The sequence below is a fragment of the Babylonia areolata genome, chromosome 27, assembly GCF_041734735.1.
Source record: "Babylonia areolata isolate BAREFJ2019XMU chromosome 27, ASM4173473v1, whole genome shotgun sequence".
In the NCBI taxonomy this organism is placed as follows: domain Eukaryota; kingdom Metazoa; phylum Mollusca; class Gastropoda; order Neogastropoda; family Buccinidae; genus Babylonia; species Babylonia areolata.
Genome location: NC_134902.1, coordinates 28,132,225 through 28,159,724, shown reverse-complemented (window position 1 = coordinate 28,159,724; position 27,500 = coordinate 28,132,225). Strand labels below are relative to the sequence as shown.

Below are 27,500 nucleotides of genomic sequence, written 5' to 3'. Positions count from 1 at the left end.
TGAAACAGACTCCATCAGATAGGTACAGTGGGAAATACCAGATCGACAGAGAGAGAGAGAGAGAGTAGAGGGAGGGAGGGGGAGAATATGAATGAATTTTCTTCCATGAGGGAATAAATGATATAAGCAAAATCTTTTTTTCTTTGTTTTACTTCTGTTTTTACATCCAGCCCCTAGGGCAAAGAGATTCCAGATTCCAGATCGTTTAATGTTCATAAGTCATCAGGCTCCTAACATTGTCAACAATAACAGACAGTATTCTAGTACGTTACAGTTTTGCTTGGACTCTGATTATACAATCCTACAATTTACTTTGCTGACATGTGGATAAGTCACTCACTCTCTCTCTCTCTCTCTGTCTCTGTCTCTCTCTCTCTCTCTCTCTCTCTCTCTCACACTCACACACACACACACACACACACACACACCGCGCGCACGCGCGTGCGATGCATCCTTCATTTGAAATGAGTTGTGGCCTGCGGCTCATACCTGCACTGCATGTGTATGGATATTCGTCTAGAACAGGAACAGCAAATAAAGAGAAAGAGAGAGAGAGGAGACAAATCAACATAATAACAAGAAAAGACGAATGCAATTATTGAAACATAGACAGGGCGCGCCCACAAACGTATACACATGCATATGCATGAACAGACAGACAGACATGCAGACAGACAAATAGAAAGGGACATGCAAACAGAGAAGGGGGGATGAAAAAAAAGAAAGAAAAGAAAGATGCCCAGTTTACGACCGAAGCACAGAGAGAGACAGAGAGAGACAAAGAGAGAGAGAAAGACAAACACGCACAGACGTGCAAACACACAGACACACGGGCAGAGAGACAGAGAAAGTGATTCGCACAGTGTGTGCAAAAATAAAAATATAGACAAATTCAAAACGGAGAGACACAGACCAGAAACACACAGTCAGACAGACCTGGGGAGAGAGTAGAGGGGAACCCAGGAAGAGAGGAACCCAGGGAGCCAGAACCCAACCCAGGGCTCGTCCGCCCCTACCCAGTCCCACTGTGTGTGTGCGTGCTTGTGTGTGTGTGTGTGTGTGTGTGTGTGTGCATGCGTGCGTGCGTACATGTGTGTGCGTTGTGGCTGGCTGGCTGGTTGGCTTGCTGGTTGTGTGGTTTATTTTATCATTGAAAGCACCACCACCACCACCACCTCCACCACGCCGCCCCCCCCCCCCCCCCGCCCCTCCAACCGCCTGCCCCTCCCCTACCTGCAGCCCATTGCCCCAAATGAACGATGACAGTCCACGCAGCGAGGAGCCGGAGGCTTTCTGCCCGTCTGGAGTCTGGCTTCCTGCTGGCTGCTTTCACCCCGAACTGTACCCATGGCCACCAGGTGAAGTCAGGACTCCGCTGCCTGCTGTGTGCGTCGACGGACCCTCTAGTAGTTGTTTGTGTCTTTTGGGGGGGCAGGGGAGGGGGAGTTGGCGTGCTGGTATAGGGGATATAGGCTGGTTGCCACTAACCTCTGCGAAGCGCTTATGGAATTACCCCCCCCCCCAATCCCCGTACACACACACACACACATACACACACACACATACACACACACACACACACACACACACACACACACACCTCCCGCTGGCAGCCATCATTGATATGAATGCCAGAGACGATTGCTATGTTGGGCGGTGGCACGAGTATTTTACTACCAGGAGACGGGTGTGTGTCAGAGTAGGGGTTCAGAAGGCTAAGAGAAGTATGGGGAAAGAGCGGGCGGGGGAGAGGAGGGGGGTTCCCTCTAGGTTATGATAGTTTTTTTTGGGGGGGATATGGGGAGGGGGGGGGGCTGCGAATCGAGTGGGGAGGGTGGTGAGAGTCTTGGGGATTATGGGATGGAGAGGGAGAATGGAAGTTGTGGGGGAAAGAGAGGGATGGGAGGGAGACAGACAGACAGACAGACAAACAGAGGGAGACAGACAGACAAACAGAGGGAGACAGACAGACAGACAGACAAACAGAGGGAGACAGACAGACAGACAGACAAACAGAGGGAGACAGTCAGACAGACAGGAACAAAACTGGGATGTGGCGAGAGAGAGAGAGAGAGAGAGAGAGAGAGAGAGAAGAGAGGTAGGGGCTGGGTCGTGGGTGGACGGGGTGCGGGAGGGGAAGAACGGAAGTCAGAGGACGTCTCCCTGGGAGTCAGAGTGAGTGTTAGGGGGGAAGAGGGGCGTAACGGAAAGACAGACAGAGACAGACAGACACAGACAGACAGAGAGAACACGAACTTTTTACATGACTCGTGGGTGGGATGGCCGAGAAGCGGTTGGGGAGGGGGGGTGGTGCTGGATAGGGAAATAAAGAATGACCTCAAATAACACACACACACACGTACGCACACGAGCACGCGCACGCACGCACGCACATATACATACATACATACATACGTACGTATATGTTCTTGTTGGATGACAGTTTGATTTCTCGGTTGTTGAAGTTTCAATAGCGTCCAGTTAACACTTAGTGCTGACATCGGTTAGAAGAAGAAGAAGTGTTTAGAAATATCATGGAGGATGTCCCATTTGCAGCCATCGTCGTCTCTCCCTCTCTCTCTCTCTCTCTCTCTTTCTTTCTCAATCTCTTTCAGTATATCCCCTCCAAGTATTATAATACTCCGTCTTTGTTTAATATGACATTGCTTTTTGCAAGTGAAAACAAATCATTGGTCATGCGCTTGGCTGTATTCCTAGACAAGGCTTTGAAAGTACGTTGCTTATAGTGTTGTACCTCTGCATTTACTTGTAACCACCCCTATTGACATGGGCCAATGGCCTTTTCATTAAAACAGTTCTGTGTTTCTCAATCTCTTTATCTCCACACCCTCCCTCTCTCAGTTTCTGTCTCGGTTTCCCTATTAATTTCTCTCTCTGCCTTCCTCACCCTCTCCCGTTCAGTCTTTTTTTCTTTCAGTGTTTCGTCCCCGCCCCCACTCCACGTTCTCTTTTAGACTCTCTCACACACTGTTCTCTCTCGAAACATACGAAAACTGAATTGTAAAAAAAAAAAAAAAAAAAAAAAAAAAAATCACCCTTCCTCCAGCATTGATATGAACAGTGGGAGGTGAGTATGGGGTGGGTGGGGGTCTTAAATTCACGGAGAGATTGGCAAGGGCTGAGAACAGCGTAATGGATTCATTCATTATTTCTTCCATTCGATTGTTCGTGCACTGTAATCACCTTTTTCTCTGTTTGTTTGTTTGTTTGTTTGTTTTCCGGGGTTATTTCCTCGTTTCTTTCATCTTCACTGCTGCGATCCCGTTCATCGACTGTTGTTTTCCGCGTTCATCTTCCATCCCTACACCCGCCATCTCCCCCCACACACCCTCTGCCCCCCTCCCCCCCCACACCTCCACTTCCCCACTCCTCTACCCGTCACTAACCCACACACCTCTCCACACACACACACACAAACACACACACTCTCTCTCTCTTTCTCTCTCTCTTTCTTTCCATCGTTTTGTTTCTAACAATGGGCATCAGTCCTTTTTGTCTTCAGTAGGGCACGCCATAAACGACCCCTTCCCCACCGCCCCCACCCCCCACCCCCCCACCCCCGCCCCTACACACCACCTATCACGACGACCCGACCACCACCTACACCCTAACGTCCACCTCCTCCCCCCCCCCCCCCGCCCCCTCCCGTCCGTCCCGTCTCCCCCACCCCCACCTCTTGTAGATAGGCAGCCATTTTGTCCGCGGAGTTATGCCCCTTTTATCACGTGATATCGCGGCTTCATTAGCGGGAGGCGGGTGTTTCGCATGTCTACGACTGCTTCAAGGCTCTTCCCTGCCCCTCCTGCTGCCTTCATTACTGGAGCGAGCCAAAAACTGCGATCTGTCTCTGTCTCTGTCTCTCTCTTTCTCTCTCTCTCTCTCACTCTTTCTCTCTCTCTCGATCTCCCCCCTCTCTCTCTCTCTCTTTATCATTGTCCCTCCTTCCCTCTCTCCCTTTTTCTCTCACTCTCTCTCAAAAAGACAATGAGCTATTGTTCATAAAGAATTGTCATATTCTCTCTCTCTCTCTCTCTCTCTGTGTCTCTGTCTCTCTCCCTCTCTCTCTCCCTCTCTGTCTCTCTCTCTCCCTCTCTCTCCTCTCTCTCTCTCTCTCTACCCGGCAGCGAGTCCATAATTAACAGAAAGCTATCTCGTTGATGAAGTGGAGGCAGATAATGATAATAGTAATAATAACAATAATGACAATGCCATAGGAAATGAAGGAGAGAGAAAGAGAGAAAGAAAGAAAGAACGAAAGAAACCTATTCTGCTGATGAACAGACGCCCATAATACGAAAATAGCGAAGGGGGGTGGGGCAGAGGAAAGAATGAAAAAAAAAAAAAAAAAAGAGAAGGAAAATCAAAATCAGTTAGAAAGAGTGGATAAAGGAATGAACAATTGAAAGAAAATACGAATGGGTGAAAGAATGAATGAACGAAACATTCGGACAGTTCACTGACCAGTAAAGTCACTGTGCATGCCGTTGTCTGATTTGCAAAAAGTTCTGAGTGGAGAGAGAGAGGCGGGGAGGGAGGGTGTGGGGGCGGTAATGAGCGAGGGAGAGAGAGATACAGACAGACAGGCAGAGGAGGAAAGAGATGGAGAGACAGAGATATAGACAGAGAGACAGAGCTCAGAAATTATGAAGAAAAGACTATCAATCAGATCAAAGCATTTTGTTTTTATTTGTAGTAATTTGTTTTGAAAGATGAAAGCGAGAGAGAGAGAGAGAGAGAGAGAGAGAGGTTTAATTCAGTCACACTGCACTTTTTGTTTTTGTTCGGTTGAACCATGCTGTGAGTTTCTTTCCACTTAAATCATTTCTCTCTATCTCTCCGTCTCTGTCTCTCTCTCTTTCTCTCTCCCTTTGTCTCTCTGTCCCCCCCTCTCTCTCTCCCCTCCCCCTCTCTCCCTCTCTCTCTCTCTCCCTCTCCCTCTCTCTCCCTCCCTCCCTCTCTCTCTCCCTCCCTCTCTCTCTCTCTCTCTCTCTCTCTCTCTCTCTCTCTCTTCCCCCCTCTCTCCCTCCTTCAGGTTTTATTGGCCATTCATCATAAGGAACGTCACAAGTTGATGTGAATCACTGACCGCAGTGAGAGGGAGAATTAATATCATTACCAACATCAATCAGGTTCTGTGCCGTTCAAGTTCCGCCTCCTTTCCCAAACAATACCCTGCCTTCCCCTCCCCCTCTTCCTCTCTGTCTCGCACTGTCTTTATTGTTTATTGTTGTTGTTGTTTTTTCTTTCTCTTTCTGCCCTCTTTCTGTCTCTGTTTCTCTCTCGTTTGTTTTTCTCCTCTCTGTCTCTGTCTGTCTCTCTATCTATCTATCTATTTATCTATCTATCTATCTATCTGTCTGTCTGTCTCACTCTCCGCCTCTATTCTTAGTTCCTCTCTTAATGTTTATCATTTTCTCTGCTGTCTTTGTCTGTCTCTCTCTCTCTGTCTGTCTATCTGTCTCTCTGTCTGTCTCTCTCTCTCTCTGTCTGCGCGTCTGTCTCTCTCTGTCTCTCTCTTTATCTCTCGCTATCTCTGTTGCTATCATTCTCCCTGTCTCTGTCAGTCTGCATCTAGCTCTCTATCGCTACGTGTTCGCCCGTCTTTCCTTCTCCTGTCTTACGTTTTAGCTCTCTCTGTGTCTGTTTGTCTGTCTGTCTGTCTCTCTCTCTCAACTTTTATTCCTTTTTACAATGTTGATGATGATGATCGATGATGATGATGATTATCTCTCGTAGTTGTAGCAGTAGATGTAGCAGTGTTAACAAAATTATTGTTGTGTCGTTATTGTTAATTTTGTTATTGTTATTGTTGTCACAAGGACGGATTGGAAGACTAGGCGATGCCTAAAATCTGTATCCTTGAGTAATAAAGTTTTTGAATCTCTCTCTATCTGTGTGTGTGTGTGTGTGTGTGTGTGTGTGTGTGTGTGTGTGTGTGTGTGTGTGTGTGTGTGTGTGTGTGACAGACAGACAGACAGAGAGAGGGGGGTGCATTATGCTTCAGGTAACGTTCAATATTAAGTATATTTTGAATTACACTTAAATTGTTTTTATAGATTGTTTTGTTTGTCTTCCGCCATTGTGTTTAGTAATCGCATGTAATACTTGAAAAGAGCGCAACATAACCTTGAGTATGTTTTGCAAAGTTTTGTTTTTCTTCTAATATTTTGTGCATATCAAACGCTGCAATCTGTCTGTCTTTGTTTCATGAATAAGAATACGTTTGATTTAAAAACGGCCATTGATACGATGGTCACACAGTAATGTTTTTTTGTTGTTGTTTTTTAACGTGATGCTTTGCAAGTTGCTGACTACGTTGGCAATTATAGTCAAAAGAAACGCTTCCTTACTGGTGCGAAAGTGTCCTCATATACCCGGCGATCTGAGCTTTGGCAAAGGTCTGCTATGCTCAGTTTTGTTTGGATTTTCTGTTCCAATTTAGGCGTCGGACAAGGCAAGGAGTTCATTTCATGTGGCCACAGGGGTTATCAAAACATTTCGCACGTGCAACTTTTTAACACACACCATACAAACACTACAAATAAAAACAGAGTGATGACAAAAACTGAAAATAACTATCATGACAGTTTGTCACTGAACTTCTTTTGAGACTGACGAACCACACGAGTGATCTCTCCCTGCTACATCATAAAGGACAACAGGTTTCAGGGGTATCCTCCAACTAGCTTTTATGTTTCCTCCCTTCAGATACATCAAACACATCATCAAAAGCATAAACTTCATGGAAATATAGTTTCCCTGTCTATTTCTTACGTCTTATCTCCCATCATACCCTCTACGGAGAAAACTTGAAATAACTTGTTTGATACACTTTTTTTTTTTTTATCGTGCACTAACTTCGGTAGTGATAGGGTTAACACGGCACTCGGCGTAACTCTTGAAAGCCAAGAGTGCAGTAAATACAGTAAAGTGCAATGCTAAAGTCATCAAAATCGTACAGTTTCTTTAAGAAGAGCCGAGAGAGAGAGAGAGAGAGAGACAGAGAGACAGAGAGAGAGGAGAGACGCAGCAAAGCAAGAGATTGAAAATAGCAGCAGAAGCCATCAATGTTAAAGGAATGCAGTTTACGAGATCTGCATAGCTACGTATGGTTTTTAAGTTTGTGAAAAACGAGTTCTTTTTTTTTTAGGTCAGTGTTTCACATTCTGTTCATACTTTCTGAAAGGCCGGTTTCTGTTTTTAGCCCTTGCTTTTAAAACTAAATTTCGCAAAACAAAAACAAGCAAATGGAAGAAAGAAAGAAGAAAAAAAAAAGAAGAGACTAACAGAGACATAGATTCCAAGAATGAAACATTGTCACACACACACACACACACACACACACACACACACACACACACACACACACACACACACACACACACACACACACACACACACACACACACACACACACACACACACACGCACGCACGCACGCACGCACGCACGCGCGGAGAGAGAGAGAGAGAGAGGACGGAGAGATTAACTTTTTCGGAAACAGGTTCAGTCAATTCAGTAAAATGGTAAGTAGCACAAAAAAGGACCCAGTGAAAGAAGCAGGCAACATCCTAGAAGAAGAAAAAAAAATCCACAAAATCAAGAAAACAAAGTAGAGAACAGCGTCACCTTGCTGTAAAGTGAGATCAGTGTTTTATGCCAAGCATTGACGCACTGACACAATCAGATCAATGAGAATTGCATATATTATGATTTCCAGTCGGATTAATAAAGACGTATTCTAATAATTATCAGGAGAAAAACAGAAAAAAGAGAGGTGAGGAAAAAGAAGAGAACAAAAATCAGGAAAAAGGTTTGCATTTTTTTGTTTTGTTTTGTTTTGTTGTTGTTGTTGTTTGAACAATCAGAATTGGAATCACTATATCTCGGATAGAAAAAAAAATTAAGAGCGATGAAGTCTACGGTGCAAACAAGTGGAAGCTAGCATACAACAACAGCAACAATAACAACAAACACTGCGAAGTCAAATTAAGTCCGATATGAAAATAAAATTTCATAGGTCCACCCATTGATAAACGCACGTGTACACGGAAGCACACACACACATGTGCGTTCACAAGCACACACACACACACACACACACACACACACACACACACACACACACACACACACTGTCTCTCTTTCTCTCTCTCCCTCTCTCTCTCTCTCGCACACACACACACACACACACACATATATATATATATGTGTGTGTGTGTGTGTGTGTGTGTACACACACACACGCACGCACACACACCCCCAAGTTTAAAATGTCATTATTCAAAATATTTAGAATAAAGATTCCATTGACTTCTACGGCCGTCGGGGTAGTTAATTCGCATCCATTGTGTGTTTAGCTTGGCATATGAACGCGGGGCCCAATCCTACCCTTTCGCCGTTAACTCTCTCCATACGAACGGCGAAAGAGACGACGTTAACAGCGTTTCACCCCAATTACCATCATCAAAATATTGCAAGCGGAAGGCTCTTACACTGAAGACGTGAATGTTGACAAAGAATACCACAATTCTGACGACGGAAGCTAAAAGTTGGGTCATTCAGACACCCCCTGGACATCCGAGGGGTCTGTGTAGAGGAGAAGAGAGGACTGGCCGCACTGAGTGAGTTAAAATCTTTCCCCACCGAAGGTCGACATAAGCATACAGTTGGGCCAAGTGAGAGCTGTATGATCAATGGTTTCTCCATTGCAGTGGGAAGTCATTTACAGCTTAGTCTTTTGTGGAGGACTATGATTAGGAGGCAAGATTGCACTGGCTCTCACTTTGTGCTGCAGCACTGGGGGCTGGTTGGCCTTTGGATACCATCCCAACTCTGATGCCTCCTCTGCTGTTCTGATGGCCATAGTCGGACACGGCTGACTGTCATTTATAATGTAGTCAAGTATCCCTTTATACGAGGGCCATTCAATAAATAAGGTGAATTTTTCGGTATATGGACTTCTAATACAGATAGAAGCTTACTTTTTTTTTCTTTTTTTTTCAACGTAGTCTCCCAGCACTGTCACACACTTTTCCCATCTGTGCACAAGCTTCCGTATTCCCTCAGCGTAAATATCTTTGGACAGATGTCTCAGCCAGTCGCTCACAACACTTTTGACTTCATCGTCACTTTCAAACTTCGTGCCTCTCGTGAACGTTTTCAAGGGACCAAACAGGTGAAAGTCTGAAGGGGCAAGGTCTGGGCTGTAAGGGGGATGAGGGAGCAGTTCCCAGCCCAGCTCGTTGATGGTCTGCACCGTTCGGGCTTCTGTGTGAGGCCTTGCATCTTTGGCACCCACCGGCAGCTGACCTTCGAGTAGCCAAGGTCATCATGGACAATTTTGTGTGCTGTCCCAACAGATAAGCTCAACGTCCTTGCAATGTCATCCACTGTCACCCTTCTGTCAGACTGAATGAGGTCATTGACTGATTCGATCACCTCAGGAGACCTCACTTCTGTAGGCCTTCCAGGCCTGTCTTCATCCTCAACACTGCTCCGTTCTTCTTTAAACAATTTAGCCCACTTGTAGACATTTTTTCGGCTGAAACATGTGGCACCATACACAGTTGACATTCTCCTATGAATTTCAACTGGTTTGCACCCTTCAGCAACCAAAAACCTGATAACTGACCACTGTTCAATCCTGGAGCATGCTTCTTGGTCGGCCATCTTTGTTAATCGCCAAAACTTTCAAAGTTTTTTTTAATCTGCAAAACAAATTAAATCCATGTGAAAAAGAAGTAAAACGCTTCTATCTGTATTAGAAGTCCTTACACCGAAAAATTCACCTTATTTATTGAATGACCCTCGTACCTGGGTTTACACAAGATATTGAAATAACCAGTCTGAAAGTAAGTACTAACTATACCTCTTCCATCTGTCTCCATCTTCTTCTGTTTCTTCTTTCTTTCTTCTTTGTACTCCTTGTGCTTCTGTCGTCTTCTTTATTATGATCAGAATATCGTGATTTTTCCCCCTTCTTTTTCACAATCGTTATCTTTTCTTTCTCTCATTCTCCTTTTACATTATCATCACCACCTTCATTTCTTTTTCATCACCATTATCATATTTTCTTCTTCTCCTTTCTCATCACCGTTGAATCATCATCATCATGATCATCATTATCATCATCACCTTATTCTTCTTCTCCCTGTTTTTCTTCTTCTTTTGTACTATTTCTTTTTCATTTCTTTTTATTGCTGCTAAGCTGTGCGACCAACGGCCATACCACGTTGAAAACACCGGTTCTCGTCCGATCACCGAAGTTAAGCAACGTCGGGCCCGGTTAGTACTTGGATGGGTGACCGCCTGGGAACACCGGGTGCTGTTGGCAACCTTTCTCAAGGCCTGACTAAGCGCGTTGGGTTACGCTGCTGGTCAGGCATCTGCTTGGCAGATGTGGTGTAGCGTATATGGATTTGTCCGAACGCAGTGACGCCTCCTTGAGCTACTGAAACTGAAACTGTGCGTCCCATATAACAATGCGTCACGACGAACAATAGCAAGCGTGACACGATGTCACAGAAATGGAAACCACGTTGTTTTCTTCACTATACACCCACATGGAACAATCATTATTTATTGTCGACATCTGAACTGTCTTTTTTCTCTTCCCTTTTTTTTTTATTTCTCCTCTCTCCCTTCTGTTTTTTTTTTCACGGGCATTTTATTCAACAACGGCACTTTTTATTTATTTCCATCACCATTGTGATCCTTTATTTTTCTACTTCTTCCTTCTGTGTATTATCCCTCCTCTTCATTCTCCCCGTCTTCGTCAAATTTGATGTTGTTTGTTTGCTTGCTGTTGTTGTTGTTGTCGTTGTTTTCGTCGTCTTCGTTGTATACTTCCTTCCTCTGCCATATTGTTCACCCTTCCTGTTTGACGCTTCACTTTATTTTTCTGGGCTGTGCTGGTTTTCCAAGGCTTTTATTTCTCAGTCTGTCCGCCTCCGCCGCCTTGCCCACCCCAGTCCATCATTGTAATGGGCCCGGGGCTTTTAGCGTGCTGCACGTGCAGTGGACAGAAAGCCAGTGCACGCGGCGGGCACGAGGGATCTGCCGGTGTGTGGCGCTGACCTTTAACTCCCTTCGCACATCGCCCGCTATCGGTGTAACAGTCCATTCGTACCCCCCGCTGGGCTTTTTTCTTCTTTTTTTTTTTTTTTTTTTTTTTTTTTAATCTCCGTGGGGTCAAATCTGGCTGGCCCAGATTAACCGCGTTCTGTCTGTCATAGAAACTAGTCTGGAGCTCCCCTGTGGGTAAACTTCAACGCGTCAAAGCTGAGACAACTCCCCCTCTGACACCCTGCCTCCTCCGTAGTTACTGCCCCCCCCCCCCCCCCCCACCCACCCCCCCTCCCGACCCCCCTGCCACCCCCCGCCCCCCAATCGTAACACATATCGGGGTCATTTTAGGCTAGTTTGAAATGACCGTCCGGGGGTAAATATGGCCCAGTTAGAATCAGAATAGATTATTAAGCCAGAACAGTTGAATTTTAATGGAGAGCGGGAGGGTCAGTAGAAGGCCAGCCCAGGACGACTACCCCTCTTTTTTTCTTTTATTTTATAGCTTGATGAAATATGTCGAGAGGAGTTAATTTTTAACAGGAGAATTTTCCAACTTTGACTGGCCCCTGGTGATACCGGTGGTCTTTCGGAGCTCTCCCAGAATGAACCCAGGGGTAAAACCCAACAGGGGGGCTGGGTGTAGATTGAGGCTGTAACACCGGGGAAACCGCACTTATAACACATGCCGATAATGACAACAGCTAAATCACGGCTTTGGCCAAGCCAGCCAGACTTGGAAAGAGACAGGGAGGGACAGAGACAGAGAGAGAGAGAGAGAGAGAGAGAGAGAGAGGAGTCCCACTGCAGGGCGGACAGCAGCAGATTAGCCTCCCCTGATCTCTCATCATCTCCCCGCCCGCCCCGGGATGGCCTCCCCTCTCTGACCCCGATTACCTTCCTTGACACCGCCGCTTGCCTCCCTTGGCCGGCAGGGGGCGCGACCTGTGCTGGCAGGAGCAATGACTCGGGGTCGTCAGCATGTCTGACCTCTTTCTCGGGGAACTGAGCTTGTGGGTGTTGGGGGGAGGGGGGGGCGTAGGGGGCGTTGTGGGGGAGGGGGAAGGGGTTGAAGGGCAGGGAAACTGCTCCTGAACTGGTTTATGGAGCTGTCTTGTTCCCCGCGGAGGAGGGGGGTGGGAGTGGGGGGGAGATAGGTAGGAGGGTTTCCACTGTCGCCTCCCCGTGCCTGATACCCAGCGGTTGGAAATTGCAGTGCAGGCAAGGTTTGGGTTCCCGGGAGTCAGGTGTCAGTGGGGAAGAAGTATTATGTAAAGATATAACTTGTCACTCACCCGTGCCCCATCCCGGGCAGCTCACAACCAACGGTGCAATTGCATTTTGATTGCTTCTGGACTGAAAAAGAAAGCAGAGAGACGGAGAGAGAGAGGGAAGGGGTTAAGGGGGCAATTAAAGGGGGGGGGGGGGGGTGTGGCGGGGTGGAAGGCGGAGGGGGGAGGAATGCCCAAAGTCCAATCTACGGGATGAGTGTTGGTTGTCGGTATGGACGTTGTGGTGGTGGCTGCAGTGTACTGACGGGCAAGGAGCTTGGGGCATGAGCTAGGAATGGCAGGTGATCCCAATGTTATTACTCTGACAGAAACACAGAAGTGAACCAACTTTTTTTTCGTGAAACAGATTTCTTTGGTGGTGGTTGTTCTTGTTACGTGTTGTTCTTTGTCTTTTCCTTTCCTTTTTTTTCTGTTCCCTTTTTTGTTTTTAAACTTCCTGAAGGCAATGATAATACTAAACTGTGAATTCCTGATCCCTTAGGCAGGTAGCAAAACGATCATGATTTATAATGAAAATAATAATAATATATTATACTTATATGGCGCACACTCCCCATATACTGGGCTGTAAGCGCCTCACACGAGATAATTCATATACAATAGTGTATTGTACCACACACCAGTGCATGAGGACATCAAAGTGGAAAAACAACATCAATGTACACTAATACAATACTGCACAAATTACTGATATGAATAGCCGCAGGAAAAAGCATAGAACACACACACTCTGTGTGTGTGTGTGTGTCTGTCTCTGTCTGTCTGTCTGTCTCTCTCTCTCTCTCTCTCTGTGCCTCTGTCTACACTAATACAATACTGTACAAATTGCTGGTATGAATAACCGCAGGAAAAATGCATAGAACACACCCTACACACACTCTCTCTCTGTTTCTGTCTCTCTGTCTCTGTCTCTGTCTCTGTCTGTCTGTCTGTCTCTGCCTCTGTCTCTCTCTCTCTCTCTAGGACAGATAGGAAGAATGGGACATGCCTAAAATCTTAATCCTTGAACAAAAAAACGTTTCGAGTTTCTCTCTCTCTCTCTCTCAGCAAACACCGACCCACAAACACACGCACCACAGGAATACACCAATGTGTTGGGGGGGGGGGGGGGCATACAGGGGAAGTGCAGAGGGTGGGAGGAGACATACAAGGAAAGGCCGTTTTGAACAGGTGGGTTTAAGTTTTCCTTTGAACGAGGACAGAGTTGATGAGTGATGGAGTTCCAGAGTGATATTCTTACCAAGACGCTCGGAGAGAGAGAGAGAGAGAGAGAGAGAGAGAGAGAATGAGAATGTAAGACTTTTAGTACGCCACATAACCGGCGAAACGCAAATAAAACAAAACAGTGATTATCACCAGACTGAAGTGTGGGTATTATGTTGCCGTAGCCAGAATAACTAACAGCAGATTGTCATCGCAGTGCCGTGATCAGTATCGTGTTGCCATTGCCCACGATTGATAGGGTTGTCCGGTTTTATGCTGGACAGCGATCCGGTTGTTTATGCACCCGTGTTGGGATGCCAGAAGCGTTTTATTCCTTATTGATGGCATCCTTCTCGCCGTCTAGACGTCTGGAAGCAAAACAATTAATGTGTTTTGCTGTATCGTGTGTGTGTGTGTTATGATGTGTGTGTGTGTGTGTGTGTTGTCTGTGTGTTATGATGTATGTGTGTGTGTGTGTGTGTGTTGTCTGTGTGTTATGATGTATGTGTTTGTGTGTGTGTGTGTTATGACGTGTGTGTGTGTGTGTGGTGTGCGTTGTCTGTGTGTTATGATGTATGTGTGTGTGTATGTTATGATGTGTGTGTGTGTGTGTGTGTGTGTGTGTTGTCTGTGTGTGAGTGTTTCTGTGTCTGTGTTTGGCTGTAGTGTGTGTAATGTCACTCCATAACCTTGCTATTGCGATGTCTGAGTCCATATAATTCATAACTCTTGATGTGTTTGCCTCTTTGGTTTTATGCTTATGTTTGGACTCAATGCTGAAATACCGAACACAATTTTGTTATTTAGTTCTTCGTGTTTTGAGCCAGAAGTGAAGATGTGGTTTGCTTGTTCGTGTTTTGTTTCGTTTCTGTCGTTTTGAATTATGTAAAAAGGTGTGGCTTTAATGTACTGTTGTTGTTGTTGTTTTTAACAAAGCCAATGGACGTTGGAAAATAGTGCATACCTAGTTGTTTACTTTTTGTTGGGGCCTGGGATTGCCAGTCAAGGCTGTGTGTAGGGGAAAGCTGTTAATAGCATTCGGAGCGGATTAATTAATCATTCATGTCTAGCTTCACCAGAAGTAGTGACCGTGCAATTCTTCTTAGCCTCTTAAGAAAAGGTCGTGACTTTCGGCCTTTAAAAATCTGCCATGTCTTTCTGACTTAACAAAGAGTGTCGTGTCATTCTGATTTTGAAAGCTGTAAGAACAGAAAGTTTGTGAAATGCTGAATTTAAAAAGAGTCATGGGTGAATCTGACTTTAAAAAGGATTGTGTAATTCTGACTTTACAAAAGTATCGTGTTAGTGACCCCGAGAATGATCGTGTTTTTCTTCCTTCAGAAAGAGGTCGTGTCATTCTAAGTGTTAACAAGAGAGGCAAGGCCTTCAAGACTCACTTGTGATACACTTTAAAAAAAATCCAAGGTTTTTATGTATTGAGTATAATTTCAAAATGTAATGTTTAAGATGAGAAAGATCAGTTTAAAGCAAATTAAGTCCCCTAGCATTAATTACAGAGTAATTTCCCTTATTTACTATCTGAACCAAAACGTTTGCAAAATAAATAAAACTTCCATGCTTAGCAAAAGAAGTTCCTGTTTGAACAATAAATGATAATAATGACTGCTCTTGTTGTTGGGTAAGAATATCAGATCAAAGTGCCAAGTTAAGAGAATACAAAAAATATAAAATATAAATATAACAGTAAATACAGTTTGCATATAATCAGGCTTCTTTTTTTTGTGCCCATCCCAGAAGCGCAATATTGTTTTAAACAAGATGACTGGAAAGAACTGAATTTTTCCTATTTTTATGCCTAATTTGGTGTCAACTGACAAAGTATTTGCAGAGAAAATGTCAATGTTCAAGTTTACCACGGACACACACACACACACACACACAACCGAACACCGGGTTAAAACATAGACTCACTTTGTTTACACAAGTGAGTCAAAAAGGATCGTGTCACTCTGACCTCAAAAAAAGGGGTCGCAATTTATTCTAACTTCAACAGGAGTTATGTCATCCTGGTTTCTTCTTTTCTTTTCTTTTTTTTAATAGAAAAAAAATGGTTGTTTCATTCTGACTTTAAATGAAAGGGTCGTGTCATTCTAATTGAGAAAGGAGTGTGTAATTCCGACTTCAAAAAGTGTCGTGAAAGTGACTTAAAGACAAGTCTTGTCATTCTGATTTCAAAACAGGCCACGCTGAATGGCTCTGACTCGAAAACGGGTCGAGTCGAGTCATTCAAAGTTCGTTTTAAAAAGAGTTGTGTCATTCTACACTTCTGAAACATTCGTGTCATTATACGCCTCAGAAAAATAATTTGAAAAATAGAAATTAAAAAAAAAAGTCGTGTCATTCTGACTTCCAAAAGGATCGTGTCGTTCTTGGGTGGGTACAGAGCCAGTCTTCTATTTCCCCCCATTTGCGAAACTGCCAGTTTCACTTTATCCCCCCCAGCAAAAGCAGCTTTTCTCTGGCTGTTCCCGTGTTTGGTTAGCTGGTTGTTGTGTGCTATTGTTGTTGTTGTTGTTTTGTCGCTGTTGTGTGCTATTGTTGTTGTTGTTTTGTCGCTGTTGTGTGCTATTGTTGTTGTTGTTTTGTCGCTGTTGCTTTCGTCTTTGCTTCTGAGCATACTCCTCAATCGTTGACATTGCGACGAGCAGTTTCTCGATGAGGCCACACACATTGTGTGTGTGTGTGTGTGTGTGTGTGTGTGTGTGCACGCGCACGCGCGACTGGCTGAGTCTTCGCCCTTTCAAGGGTCTAAAGTAGTAGATGTTTTCCGTTTGTTACCCGTGTGTGTGTGTGTGTGTGTGTGTGTGTGTGTGTGAATAAGTAAGTAAATGAGTAGACGGATAAGGTGATGTATGGACATGTGTCGTGTTTGAATAACGTTGGTAACTATTCGCGATCGGCTTGACTGTAATGTTCAACAAACGCGCGCGCGCGTACGCACACACACACACACACACACACACACACACACACACACACACACCTCAACGAGAATTTTCATTTTTGTGGGGATCGGGGTAGACCAAAGATGACGGAAAAGAGCGTGAATGACAACAGATTTACTGTGCATTCCCCCACTGAAGCTCGACCACCCAATGCAGCAATACAGTATAGTGGAAAGAAAGAAACAAAACTCACAACAAAAAAGCATCAGACCGTAGGCTGGACAACATGAATAATTCCCCTACAATCGCGATGTCATATAAAAAATTTTTAACACCCTCCAGTGTTGTTTTCTGCTTCATAGAGACTGCTCGCATTTCATCTTCAATCAAAACAGGAATAAAAACCTGACCTGGTAATATTGTTTCCTGGTCTCTGAAAAATATTTCATTATTTAAAGCGGCAGCCTGTGCTCAGCCCGTAAACTGCCAAAGAAAATCATTTTATTGCAGATAGCTCCGGCGCAACCCTATTGTCGCCAAGCGAATATGGACCCCCTCGCGGCTCTGACTTCAAAAGTGGAGTGGGGTGGGGGGGGGGGGGGGGGTGAGGTGAGGGGAGGGGGGTGACGGCTAGCTTGCGTCAGCGTTACAGTTTTGGACTGAAGGAAATAAAGATAGAAATTAAAAAAAAACCACGCGATTGGTTTTATGTCGTTTCGTCCGTTGATGCCTTCGATCACTTGCTGTTTTATGTCCGTGTTTTATGTTTCCTCTGTTCTTTGAGCGATTCCCAGCAAACCGTGCTAGATCTTTCAATTACAGATCTTACGGTTTTATGCTTCATTTATTATTTACAGAGAGTAGGAGGCTGTAAAAAACTCCAGAAACGAAGGAAGGAAGGGGGAACAGTCAGCGGTGTGTAGAGTGCCAGAAAGTGACTGATGCATCGTGTTCGTAATGCATCAGTGGAGCGCAGTGTTAACTCTTCCATAGAAACGGCGAAAGAGACGACGTTAACAGCGTTTCACCCCAATTACCATCATCAAAATATTGTAAGCGGAAGGCTCTTATACTGAAGAGGTGAATGTTGACAAAGAATACCACAATTCTGACGACGAAGCTAAAGGTTGGGTCATTCAGACACCCACTGGACATCCGAGGGAGTCTGTGTAGAGGAGAAGAGAAGACTGGCCGTACTGAGTGAGTTAAAACAGTGTGAGGAACGTCTGCATATGTGCGACTGCCAGCGCCGTTCAAAAGCGAGAAGCGAAAGGAACTAACACACGGATGAGGACACTGGATCACATAAAGCAGCGAACAAGCTAACACGACATAAAGGTTCACACACACACACACACACACACACACACACACAAAGAAACAGGCAACTTTTCCCCATCCCCCACCGCATCCCCACTCCTCTATGTGACTGTCGGAGTGAAACGTCCACGCCTTGTTGTGAACACTACTCATTCCGTCTTGAGAGGGAAAATTGTGGATATTGCCAAGAAACCAGCTCACACATACAGGAACCCCCCCCCCCCTTCCCCCAACCTCTACCCCCCGCACCCCCCCCACCCCCCCACCCCACCCTTTTTTTTTTCCTTTCCTTTTCGGAAACTGCTCAAGCACGCGTTTTTTTTTTTTCACGTGCACCATGTTACTACGTACCACAGTTATCACGTTAACAGAATCACGTGCTTCACTGCTGCGTACATCCGGGTGCTTTTCGATAGAACTACGTGTCATTAACGCTACTCAGGCTTACCATGATTCCAAGGCTTCAAACAGAGACAGAGAGAGAGGAACAGCGCAAGGTTGAGTAAAAAAGTAAATTCAATTCACTAAGCTCATTTACATGATTCTCACGCTCCAAACGCACACACACACACAAACGCATGCGCACGCAAACACACACACACACACACACACACACACACACACACACACACAGACTGAGAGAGAGAGAGAGAGGGAGGGAGAGAGATAGGAGTGAGGAAGGAGAGCGGATAGCACAAGACGAACAGAAAAGTAATTTAGTTCACTTCGCCCAGTTACATGATTCTCACGTATCCAATGCCACACGCACACACAAATGTGAAACAGACAGACAAGACAGTCTGAGAGACAGACACACACACACACACACACACACACACACACACACACACACACACACACACACACACACAGAACGCGCGAAAGGAACGGCGGTTGGAAGGCGGAGTGAAGAATCTAGGGATGGAGGCAGTGTCCTGAGTTTAAAAACTGTGGTCTTTTGATTTTCCTATGGTCCGATCAGCGTGTCTGGTGAAACAAAAAGTAACAAGGTAAAGATATAACGAACAACAGAAATAATGATGATGATGATGATGTTATGGTGATGAGGAGGATAATGATAATGAGGAGGAGGAGGAGGATAATAATGATAACACCGCAACCAGCACCAGCACCACCACAACTACCACTACTACTGCTTAGTAGTAGTAGTGGTAGTAGTAGTAGTGGTAGTAGTAGTGGTGGTAGTAGTAGTGGTAGTGGTGGTAGTAGTAGTGGTAGTTGTAGTGGTGGTAGTAGTAGTGGTATGGCAAGACGAAAAGAATGCAGTAACCACAATAACTCTGTCGTCATCACCTTCAGAAACCTACAAAACAACAATAACAATGATGATGATAGAGGAAGGAGGAGGAGGAGGAGGAGCAACAGCAGCAGCAGAGGGGGGGGGAAAGGAGGAGGAGGTGGTGATGATGATGATGATGATGAATCACAACAACAACACAGTAAAAACTCCGACACGAACATATGATCGTCATAGATGTACAAAGCAAACAACACATAGATAAAAACAAAAAGACGTTGCAAAGCAACAAAACGAACGACAAGAAACAAGACACACAATAATTATGTACGACATGAGAAGGAACAGAAAAAGAACAGAACAAAGCAAAACTATAAAAATAAATAAATAAATAAATACCCTCCCCCCAAAAAAAAACAACCCAAAAAACACACAAGCATGAAACTAACTAGAACTGGGAAAGCAGGCGGAGGAAAAAAAGCTAAATAAACAACGAGGATGATTATCAGAAACGAGAGAGAAAGACGAACTGCAGATGATTATCGGACACCAGAGAGAAACAGACAGACTGAAAGACAGACAGAAACAGACACAGAGGACCGATTTATAATAATTTATAGAATAATAAAAAATAAAAAAAAGAAGAAGAATATATATGAAACAAAAATCAAAAACAAAAAAAAAATAAACAAAGGAGAAAAAGAAAGAAAATGAAGGAAAAGACGAGAAGAGAAGATATTGATCGGTGAAAATACCTCCCAACCCTTCCTCCTCCTACCGCCCAATGAAAAAAAAAAAATCAGTGATTAAGCAACAATAGCAACAACAAAAATATCCCCCAATGTCGGTAAAATGAGTAAATGAGTAGCAACAACAAAACATTCCCACAAAAGTATGGAAAAAAATAAGTAAATAAGTACCACCAACAACAAAAGCATCCGCACAAAAGTAGGTAAAAAATTAGTAAATAAGCTAGAAACAACAGATTGATACCCAAAAAGTTTTTAAAGTTTGAAAAGATCTGTCAGCAAAAGAGATTGAAAGAAGGCGTGGTTGGTGTTTTTTTTCCAGTGAAGTTCCAGATATAGTGTTTAATTCACTCCATATGAATCTGCTCCACGTAATGTGTGGCCTTCTACATACATATGAAGCACGGAACAGGCCACGATTTTGGACTCGCTCGTGTAAACAACGTGATTCTATGTGATGACTCTGTGTGTCTTGGCAACTTACAAGAGAATGGAACTCAACTTGGCAGGATGGCAGGTATGAAAAAGATCGTCCAAAATCATGTGCTTTTTGATGATGTGGTGAAGAGGGTGAGATGTCACAGGTCAAGGTCATTACTTGGCAAAAGAGAGAACGTTTGATTGAGACCGTATCTTACATCCAGTTTTGATCAAACATAGCATTGTGACGGGTCATAGGTACTGCATGATCCCTGGAGAAATGAAAGTCGAGATCTTAGGTTAAAGGTCAAGGTCACGATAATCATCAAATGCGGTGCAATGATTGGTCATGGTGAGAACAAAGCCCATGTAAAAGGTCATGATCAGTGTTGAAGGTCGCAACATGGCGTGTTTGGAAAATGTAGAAGCTATATTCAATTTGCAAAGCACTGTGTTACAGCCGAAAGAAATTACTGTGCGAACTGTATATTTTTAGTTATTTGTTTTGATCAGAGCGAAACGCTTTGTAAACTTTGACGTCAAAGTCCAATGTCACATAGATTGTGTGTGTGTGTGTGTGTGTGTGTGTGTTTGCCATAGGAGCTTGTTTGCAGTTAGCTTTTTTGTCATGATCCCTTTGTTGAATTAAGTGGGTATCACATGCGAGTCTTGTAGGCATGATCTCTCTCTCTCTCTCTCTCTCTCTCTCTATATATATATATATATATATATATATATATATATATACACACACATATGTGTGTGAGTGAGTGAGTGAGTGAGTCTCTCACTCACTCACTCACTCACTCACACACACACACACACACACACACACACACACACACACACACACACACACACACACACACACACACACACACACACACACACTTCAAATAAATCGTTTCTGACGATAGAATCCAGAGCATATAATTACATCAGTTCAGTGTCTCCCATCTCCATCACCACCCCTCGACCTCCCTCCCGTCACTTCTTATTTCTCATCCATCCTCTCTCTGTGTCTGTCTCTGTCTCTCTCTTTCTCTCTACTCTCTCTTCTCTCTCTGTATCCACTCTCTCTCTGTCTCTCTCTCTGTCTCTCTCCCCTCTCTCTTTCTGTCTGTCTGTCTGTCTCTCTCTGTCTCTCTCTCTCTCTCTCTCCTCTCCCTTCTCTCCTCTCTCTTTCTCTGTCTCTCTCTCTCTGTCCACTCTCTCTGTCTCTCTCTCTGTCTCTGTCTCTCTCTCTGTGTCTGTCTATCCCTCTCTCTGTCTCTATCTCCTTCCTCTCTCTCTCTCTGTCTCTCCTCTCTCTCTCTCCTCTCTCTCTCTCTCTGTCTCTGTCCCTCTGTCTCTTTCTCCTCTCTGTCTCTCTCTCCTCTCTTCTCTCCTCTCTCTCTCTCTCTGTCTCCCCTCTCTCAATAATGACAATGCCATAGGAAATGAAGGAGAGAGAGATAAAGAAAGAAACCTATTCTGCTCCCCTCTCTCTGTCTCTGTCTCTCTCTCCCCTCTGCCTCTCTCTGTATCTGTCCCCCCCTCTCTCTCCTCTCTGTCTCTCTCTCCTCGCTCTCTCTCTCTCCTTTCTGTCTCTCTCTGTCTCTGTCCGTCTGTCTGTCTGTCTGTCTGTCTCTCTCTCTCTCTCTCTCTCTCTCTCTCCTCTCCCTTCTCTCCTCTCTCTTTCTCTGTCTCTCTCTCTCTCTGTCCACTCTATCTGTCTCTCTCTCTGTCTCTGTCTTTCTCTCTGTGTCTGTCTATCCCTCTCTCTGTCTCTATCTCCTTCTTCTCTCTCTGTGTGTCTCTCCTCTCTCTCTCTCCTCTCTCTCTCTGTCCCTCTGTCTCTTTCTCCTCTCTGTCTCTCTCTCCTCTCTTCTCTCCTCTCTCTCTCTCTCTCTGTGTCTCCCCTCTCTCAATAATGACAATGCCATAGGAAATGAAGGAGAGAGAGAGAAAAAAAGAAAGAAAGAAAGAAACCTATTCTGCTCCCCTCTCTCTGTCTCTGTCTCTCTCTCTCCCCTCTGCCTCTCTCTGTATCTGTCCCCCCCTCTCTCTCCTCTCTGTCTCTCTCTCCTCGCTCTCTCTCTCTCTCTCCTCTCTGTTTCTCTCTGTCTCTGTCCGTCTGTCTGTCTCTCTCTCCATTCTCTCTCGCCACGTGTATCCTAATTGTAGTGGTAATTGGTTATGCTTGTGGCGTTTACATCAATACGCTTGTTACATGCTTTTATCACCCCCTGTTCATATGGAGCAATCGCTGTGACTGACTGAATAAATCATCTCAATCTGAATCAATCTCTCTCTCTCTCTCTCTCTCTCTCTCTCTCTCCCACACTCGCTCGCTCGTTCTTTCGGCTCTCCCCTCTCATTCACACACACACACACACACACACACACACACACACACGCTCGCACGCACGCACGCACGCACAAAACCCAAACACGCACAACTCAAAATTTAATTTCCTGTAAGCCCCCTCTTATGGCACAGAGGATTTCAAAAGCAATGCAAGTGATAACCGAAACATTGACATTCACATTAACAAAATCAAAGGCTTCTCCATGACAAGGCGTGTGTGTGTGTGTGTGTGTGTGTGTGTGTGTGTGTTTCTCTGTGTGTGTGTGTGTGTGTGTGTGTGTGTGTGTGTGTGTGTGTGTGTTTCTCTTTCTGTGTGTGTGTCTGTGTTTCTCTTTCTGTGTGTGTGTGTGTGTGTGTGTGTGTGTGTGTGTGTGTTTCTCTTTCTGTCTCTCTCTCTCTCTCTCTCTCTCTCTCTCTGTGTGTGTGTGTGTGTGTGTCTGTGTGTGTGTGCGGGCGCACGCGCTTGTGTGTGTGTTTCTTCTTTCCTTCTTTTTTTTCTTCTTTCTTCCTTTCCCTTCTCCCTTTTTTTCTCTTCTCTGTGACGTCTTCAATGACATTGCATGCACGCCTTACGTTTTCTTTAACCCCCCCTCCCCTTCCTCCCTGTCCCCTCTCTCTTTCTGTCTCCCCCCCCCCGTCCCCCCCCCCATCCCCTCTTTCCTTCCATCCCACCCCCTCCTTTCTCGCTCCTCTTCGCCCAAATAATTGAAATTAAACAAATCGCTGGTCAGCGCTGATGGAAACCAGAGCATATAATCATGTTCTGTTTCTCTTTGGCCAGATCGCTATCTGTGTGTGGATGGGGGGTGGGGGGTGGGGGAAGGGTGTGTGTGTATGGGGAGGTGTGTGTGTGTGTATGGGGAGATGTGTGTGTGTAGGGGGGTGTATGTGTGTCTGTCTATCTGTCACACACACACACACACACACTCTCTCTCTCTCTCTCTCTCTCTCTCTCTCTATCTATCTATCTATCTCTCATGCATGTCTTTGTCTGTGTGTCATTTACTTCACTTTGTGCGTCTGTGAGTGTGTAATTGTGAGTGCGCGCGCGCGTGTGTGTGTGTGTACGTGTGTGTTTTCCGCCTCACCCTCTTCTCCAACCTCATCTTAGTCTCTCTGTCTCTGTCAGTCTTTCTATCTGTCTGACTGACTCACGCACTGACGCGCGCGCACGCACACAGACACACACACACACACACACACACACACACACACACACACACACACACACACTGGCAATCATTATCTAGATGTTACAGTGTTGAGTGAGAATTTTTGTTTTCACCTTCCCATTTCCGAAACGATTTACTCGAAATGCTTAAACTTTGCCGTTTCTGTGAATTGCGTCCCCTGTTTCCATGTTAATTACGTTATATCAAATTAGAAATAAAAGTAAACAAGGGCCGTTCGGATTTTCAAAAATTTCAGACTAAGGTAAAGAGTCAATTATGTAACTAAAAACACTATACTGCATTGTATTCAATTACCCTCTTTTTTAAAATTGCATTTTCTTGTGATTCGATTCTCACACTGGAGATTTTATCTGCAATCTAAGGAAGTTCTTTCCACAGTTCAATTGGGCTTGTATTACGTTAGCATGTTTATTTGTTTCTTTTTGAAACCATGGTTTTTTGTATGGTTGTGTGTGTGTGTGTGTGTGTTTTCTGTGCACTTTAACAATCTCCCCTCGGGGGTTAAATGACATCTTTTTGATCGGAACCACGCTGATTTTTTTTAAAACAATTTTTGTCTTTTTCCTCTTTTTTTCTTTGGCTGCTTCTCCTGGGGTCTGGAATGACTTCCCCCTGTTCCACTTCTCTAGAAATTGAGAGCAGTTTGCGTGTGTACGAGATTCTAAGCCGCTGGGCAGATTTTCCGTTTTTCTGAAACCTCTCTTTTCCCATGCAAGCGGCACTTTCTTCAAACCTCAAATGTAATGAAAACCCAGGGCCCAGTTTGTTATTATTACCGATGTGGATGTTTGATCTTTGCAGAACAATAAGCAGAAACCTATAGGGGAGGGGGGTTGTCCCTTTTCCTTCCCCAGAAATGTGGTTGTTAGGCAGTATTGTCTCAGCTAGAATAGAGAGGGGAAAGAGAGAGAGGGATGCAGGGGAAGGGGTGGGGAGGGGGGGAGTGGGAGGAGAAAGGGGAGTGGGAGGAGAAAGCTGGGGAGTAAGATAGGGAAGAGGAGGGTAATCCTTAGATGGATCTCGAAACCGAAGTGGTCACTGCGACCACCGCCACCCACATGTTCGAGTTTTGTCTTTAAATTCCGTTATTCAAAAGAAATTGAAATGTCTCGCGTGACAGTGATGTTCTTATTGTTCTGTTTAATATATATATATATATATATATATATATATATATATAGAGAGAGAGAGAGAGAGAGAGAGAGAGAGAGAGAGATGTATTTAACCCGTCTTCATTAGGGAATTCTTGTCATTCTCGTGTTTGACCATGATATTGTTACATGTGTATGTATTTGCGATATGTAATATAGTGTGTGTGTGTGTGTGTGTGTGTGTGTGTGTGTGTGTGTGTGTGTGTGTGCGCGCGAGCTTGCTTCTGTGTGTGTATATGGGTGGGTGGGTGGGTGTGTTTTCTGCGCGCCATAATAATCTCCCCCTGTGACTTGAATTACTTCATTGTGAAATGAATCGACGAGAAATGTTTTAATCTTGTATTCTTTTTCCTCTCCCTGCTGCCCACCTCTGCTGAGGTCTGTGCACAGAATTTCCTTTTGCCTCCCGTTTCCTTCGCAAGCTCCACTTTTTTTTCTTTTCTTTTTCTTTTTTCTGATTAACTCAAATGGCTTTTTTATCGTTACTGATGTTAGATGTATGATCTTTTCAGTACAACAAGCAAGAAAACTATTGTTGTTGCTGTTGTTGTTTTCTGGATTGTGGTTGTTAGATAATGGTGTTTCTTGTGGGACAATGTGGGCAAATGGATACAAAAGAGGGCGGGGGAGGGGGGTGGTGGGGTGTGAGGAGATGTGTGTCGTTTATTCATTTATTTATTTATTCATTTTTTTCATTAATTGGTTGATTCATTTATTTATTTGTTGTTGTTGTTTTTATGTATGTATTTGTTTGCTTTGTTTGTTTTGTTTGATTATTCATTTATCTTGAATGGTTATTCACGTCGTATCATTCTGGTCTAAAATTCTTTTATTTGCTGTGCTTGGTGAAATCTTCAGCCTCATCGACTTCAGTTTGATGGCCCCCCCCCCACCCCCACCCCCACCCTGACCCCCCTCCCACCCTCACGCGCCCTGTGTTTTTTCTTTTGTTTGTTTGTTGTTGTGTTTTCCACTCACGATTGAACAACAACAACTGACTGACTGACTGTGCTTTGTCGCCGTGTGTGTCCACAGTGCCGGCCTACTACGGCTTTCTGTACATCCGGGGAGGAAACAACAAGGCCCGCTTCATCTACGACTCCAATGGCAACCTGGCCGGCATTCAGACAGCGGTAAGTCTGATGGTTATTGATGATAAGGTAATGGCATTGAGAAGAAGAAGAAGAAGAAGAAGAATAGTTCTTATATAGCGCTGAATCTTGTGCATAGACAAATCTAAGCGCTTTCGCACCAGTCAATCTCACGCACGCATAACTCTAAAACTGGAGAAACTAAAGACAAGGAAGAGCCAGGGAAGGGAGGCTATTTTGGGAAGAAGCAGAAGGAGGAGGTGGAGGAGGAGGAGGAGGAGGAGGAGGAGGTGGTGGAGGAGGAGGAGGTGGAGGTGGTGGAGGAGGAGGGGAAGAAGATGAATAATGAAGATAATGATGCCTCCAACATGGTGGGTTTACAAACAGTGCTTAGTTTAGAGTTGCTGGCCCTGTGTATCTTCATGAGGATAATGATGATCATGAATCATAATGATAACAATTGATGGCGATCATGATAATGTTAGTGATAATATTAATCGCTAATGATTTTTTTAAATAAGAATTTGAAGAATGATTGATAAGAATTGTCCCCTATCTTTCAAGCTTTTCTCTCTTTCTCTGTATGTTTGTGTGTCTGACTCTCTCTCTCTCTCTCTCTCTCTCTCTCTCTCTCTCTCTCTCTCTCTCTCTCTCTCTCTCTCTCTCTTTGTCCCCAGTCCCTATGCCCCCTCCCCCTCTCTCTCTTTCTTTTTCAAGTTATCCCAGTATAAGCGGATAGATTTGATCTCTTTCCATAAGCCTGAAAAAGAAACCCCGCCTCCAAACAAACAACTATAAAAAAAAAAAGTATCGATACGTGAATGTTTTTGGTATCAGTGCCATGTTTTACTCCACGTGGACTTCTAATTTTTTCGGCAAACCACTTCACTTGGGAAGTCACTTTCTTTGGAAGGAAAAGACAGGCGACACTCGCAGAAACCATCTCCACACCCTCCATCTGATTCTTTTTTTCTTCTTCAAAGATTCAAAGAAATATATTCCTTTTTCCCATTTTGGGGTGTTGGAGGATATGATAGCACTGCATTCACTCTGAATCAAAACTTCAGTCCAACGATGTCACTGAAACAAGCAAACCACACACACACACGCACGCACGCGCGCACGCACACACACACACACACACACACAATTATGATTTGGAGCAAAACAAATCAAACCTCAACGTAAAGACAAGTATTTTCCAAATATAACTAAAAGTTGCACACCCTTTCCAAGTTTTATGAATTTACTTCAGTTAAATTGTCTTGGTTTTTTGTTGTTGTTTTTTTTCAGCAAGAAACAATTTATGTGAACCTAACATTGACAAATGTCATTGATATTTACGTGGTATCAGTTTATTTTGAACTGCAATGTTTTTAGGACTTTCTAAAACAACGTGAACTTCACCCCCTACAGTTCTTTCTTCTCCTCCTTTTCTTTCTTTCTTTCTTTCTTTCATTTTTGCTTTTTTCTTCTTAT

At 44.3% G+C, this 27,500-nt stretch overlaps 1 protein-coding gene and 1 non-coding gene across 2 annotated transcripts in view; both read left to right on the top strand.

The window, feature by feature from the left end:
- LOC143301051 (uncharacterized) overlaps positions 1-27,500 on the top strand; it is a 590,446-nt gene that overhangs the window by 464,900 nt on the left and 98,046 nt on the right. The window contains exon 3 of the mRNA XM_076615056.1: positions 25,966-26,063. Coding sequence (XP_076471171.1) covers positions 25,966-26,063 — 98 coding nt within the window. The remainder of the gene's footprint in view (positions 1-25,965; positions 26,064-27,500) is intronic.
- LOC143301661 (5S ribosomal RNA) lies at positions 10,239-10,357 on the top strand. The gene has a single exon (XR_013057823.1). It is a non-coding gene; the product is annotated as a 5S ribosomal RNA (ribosomal RNA).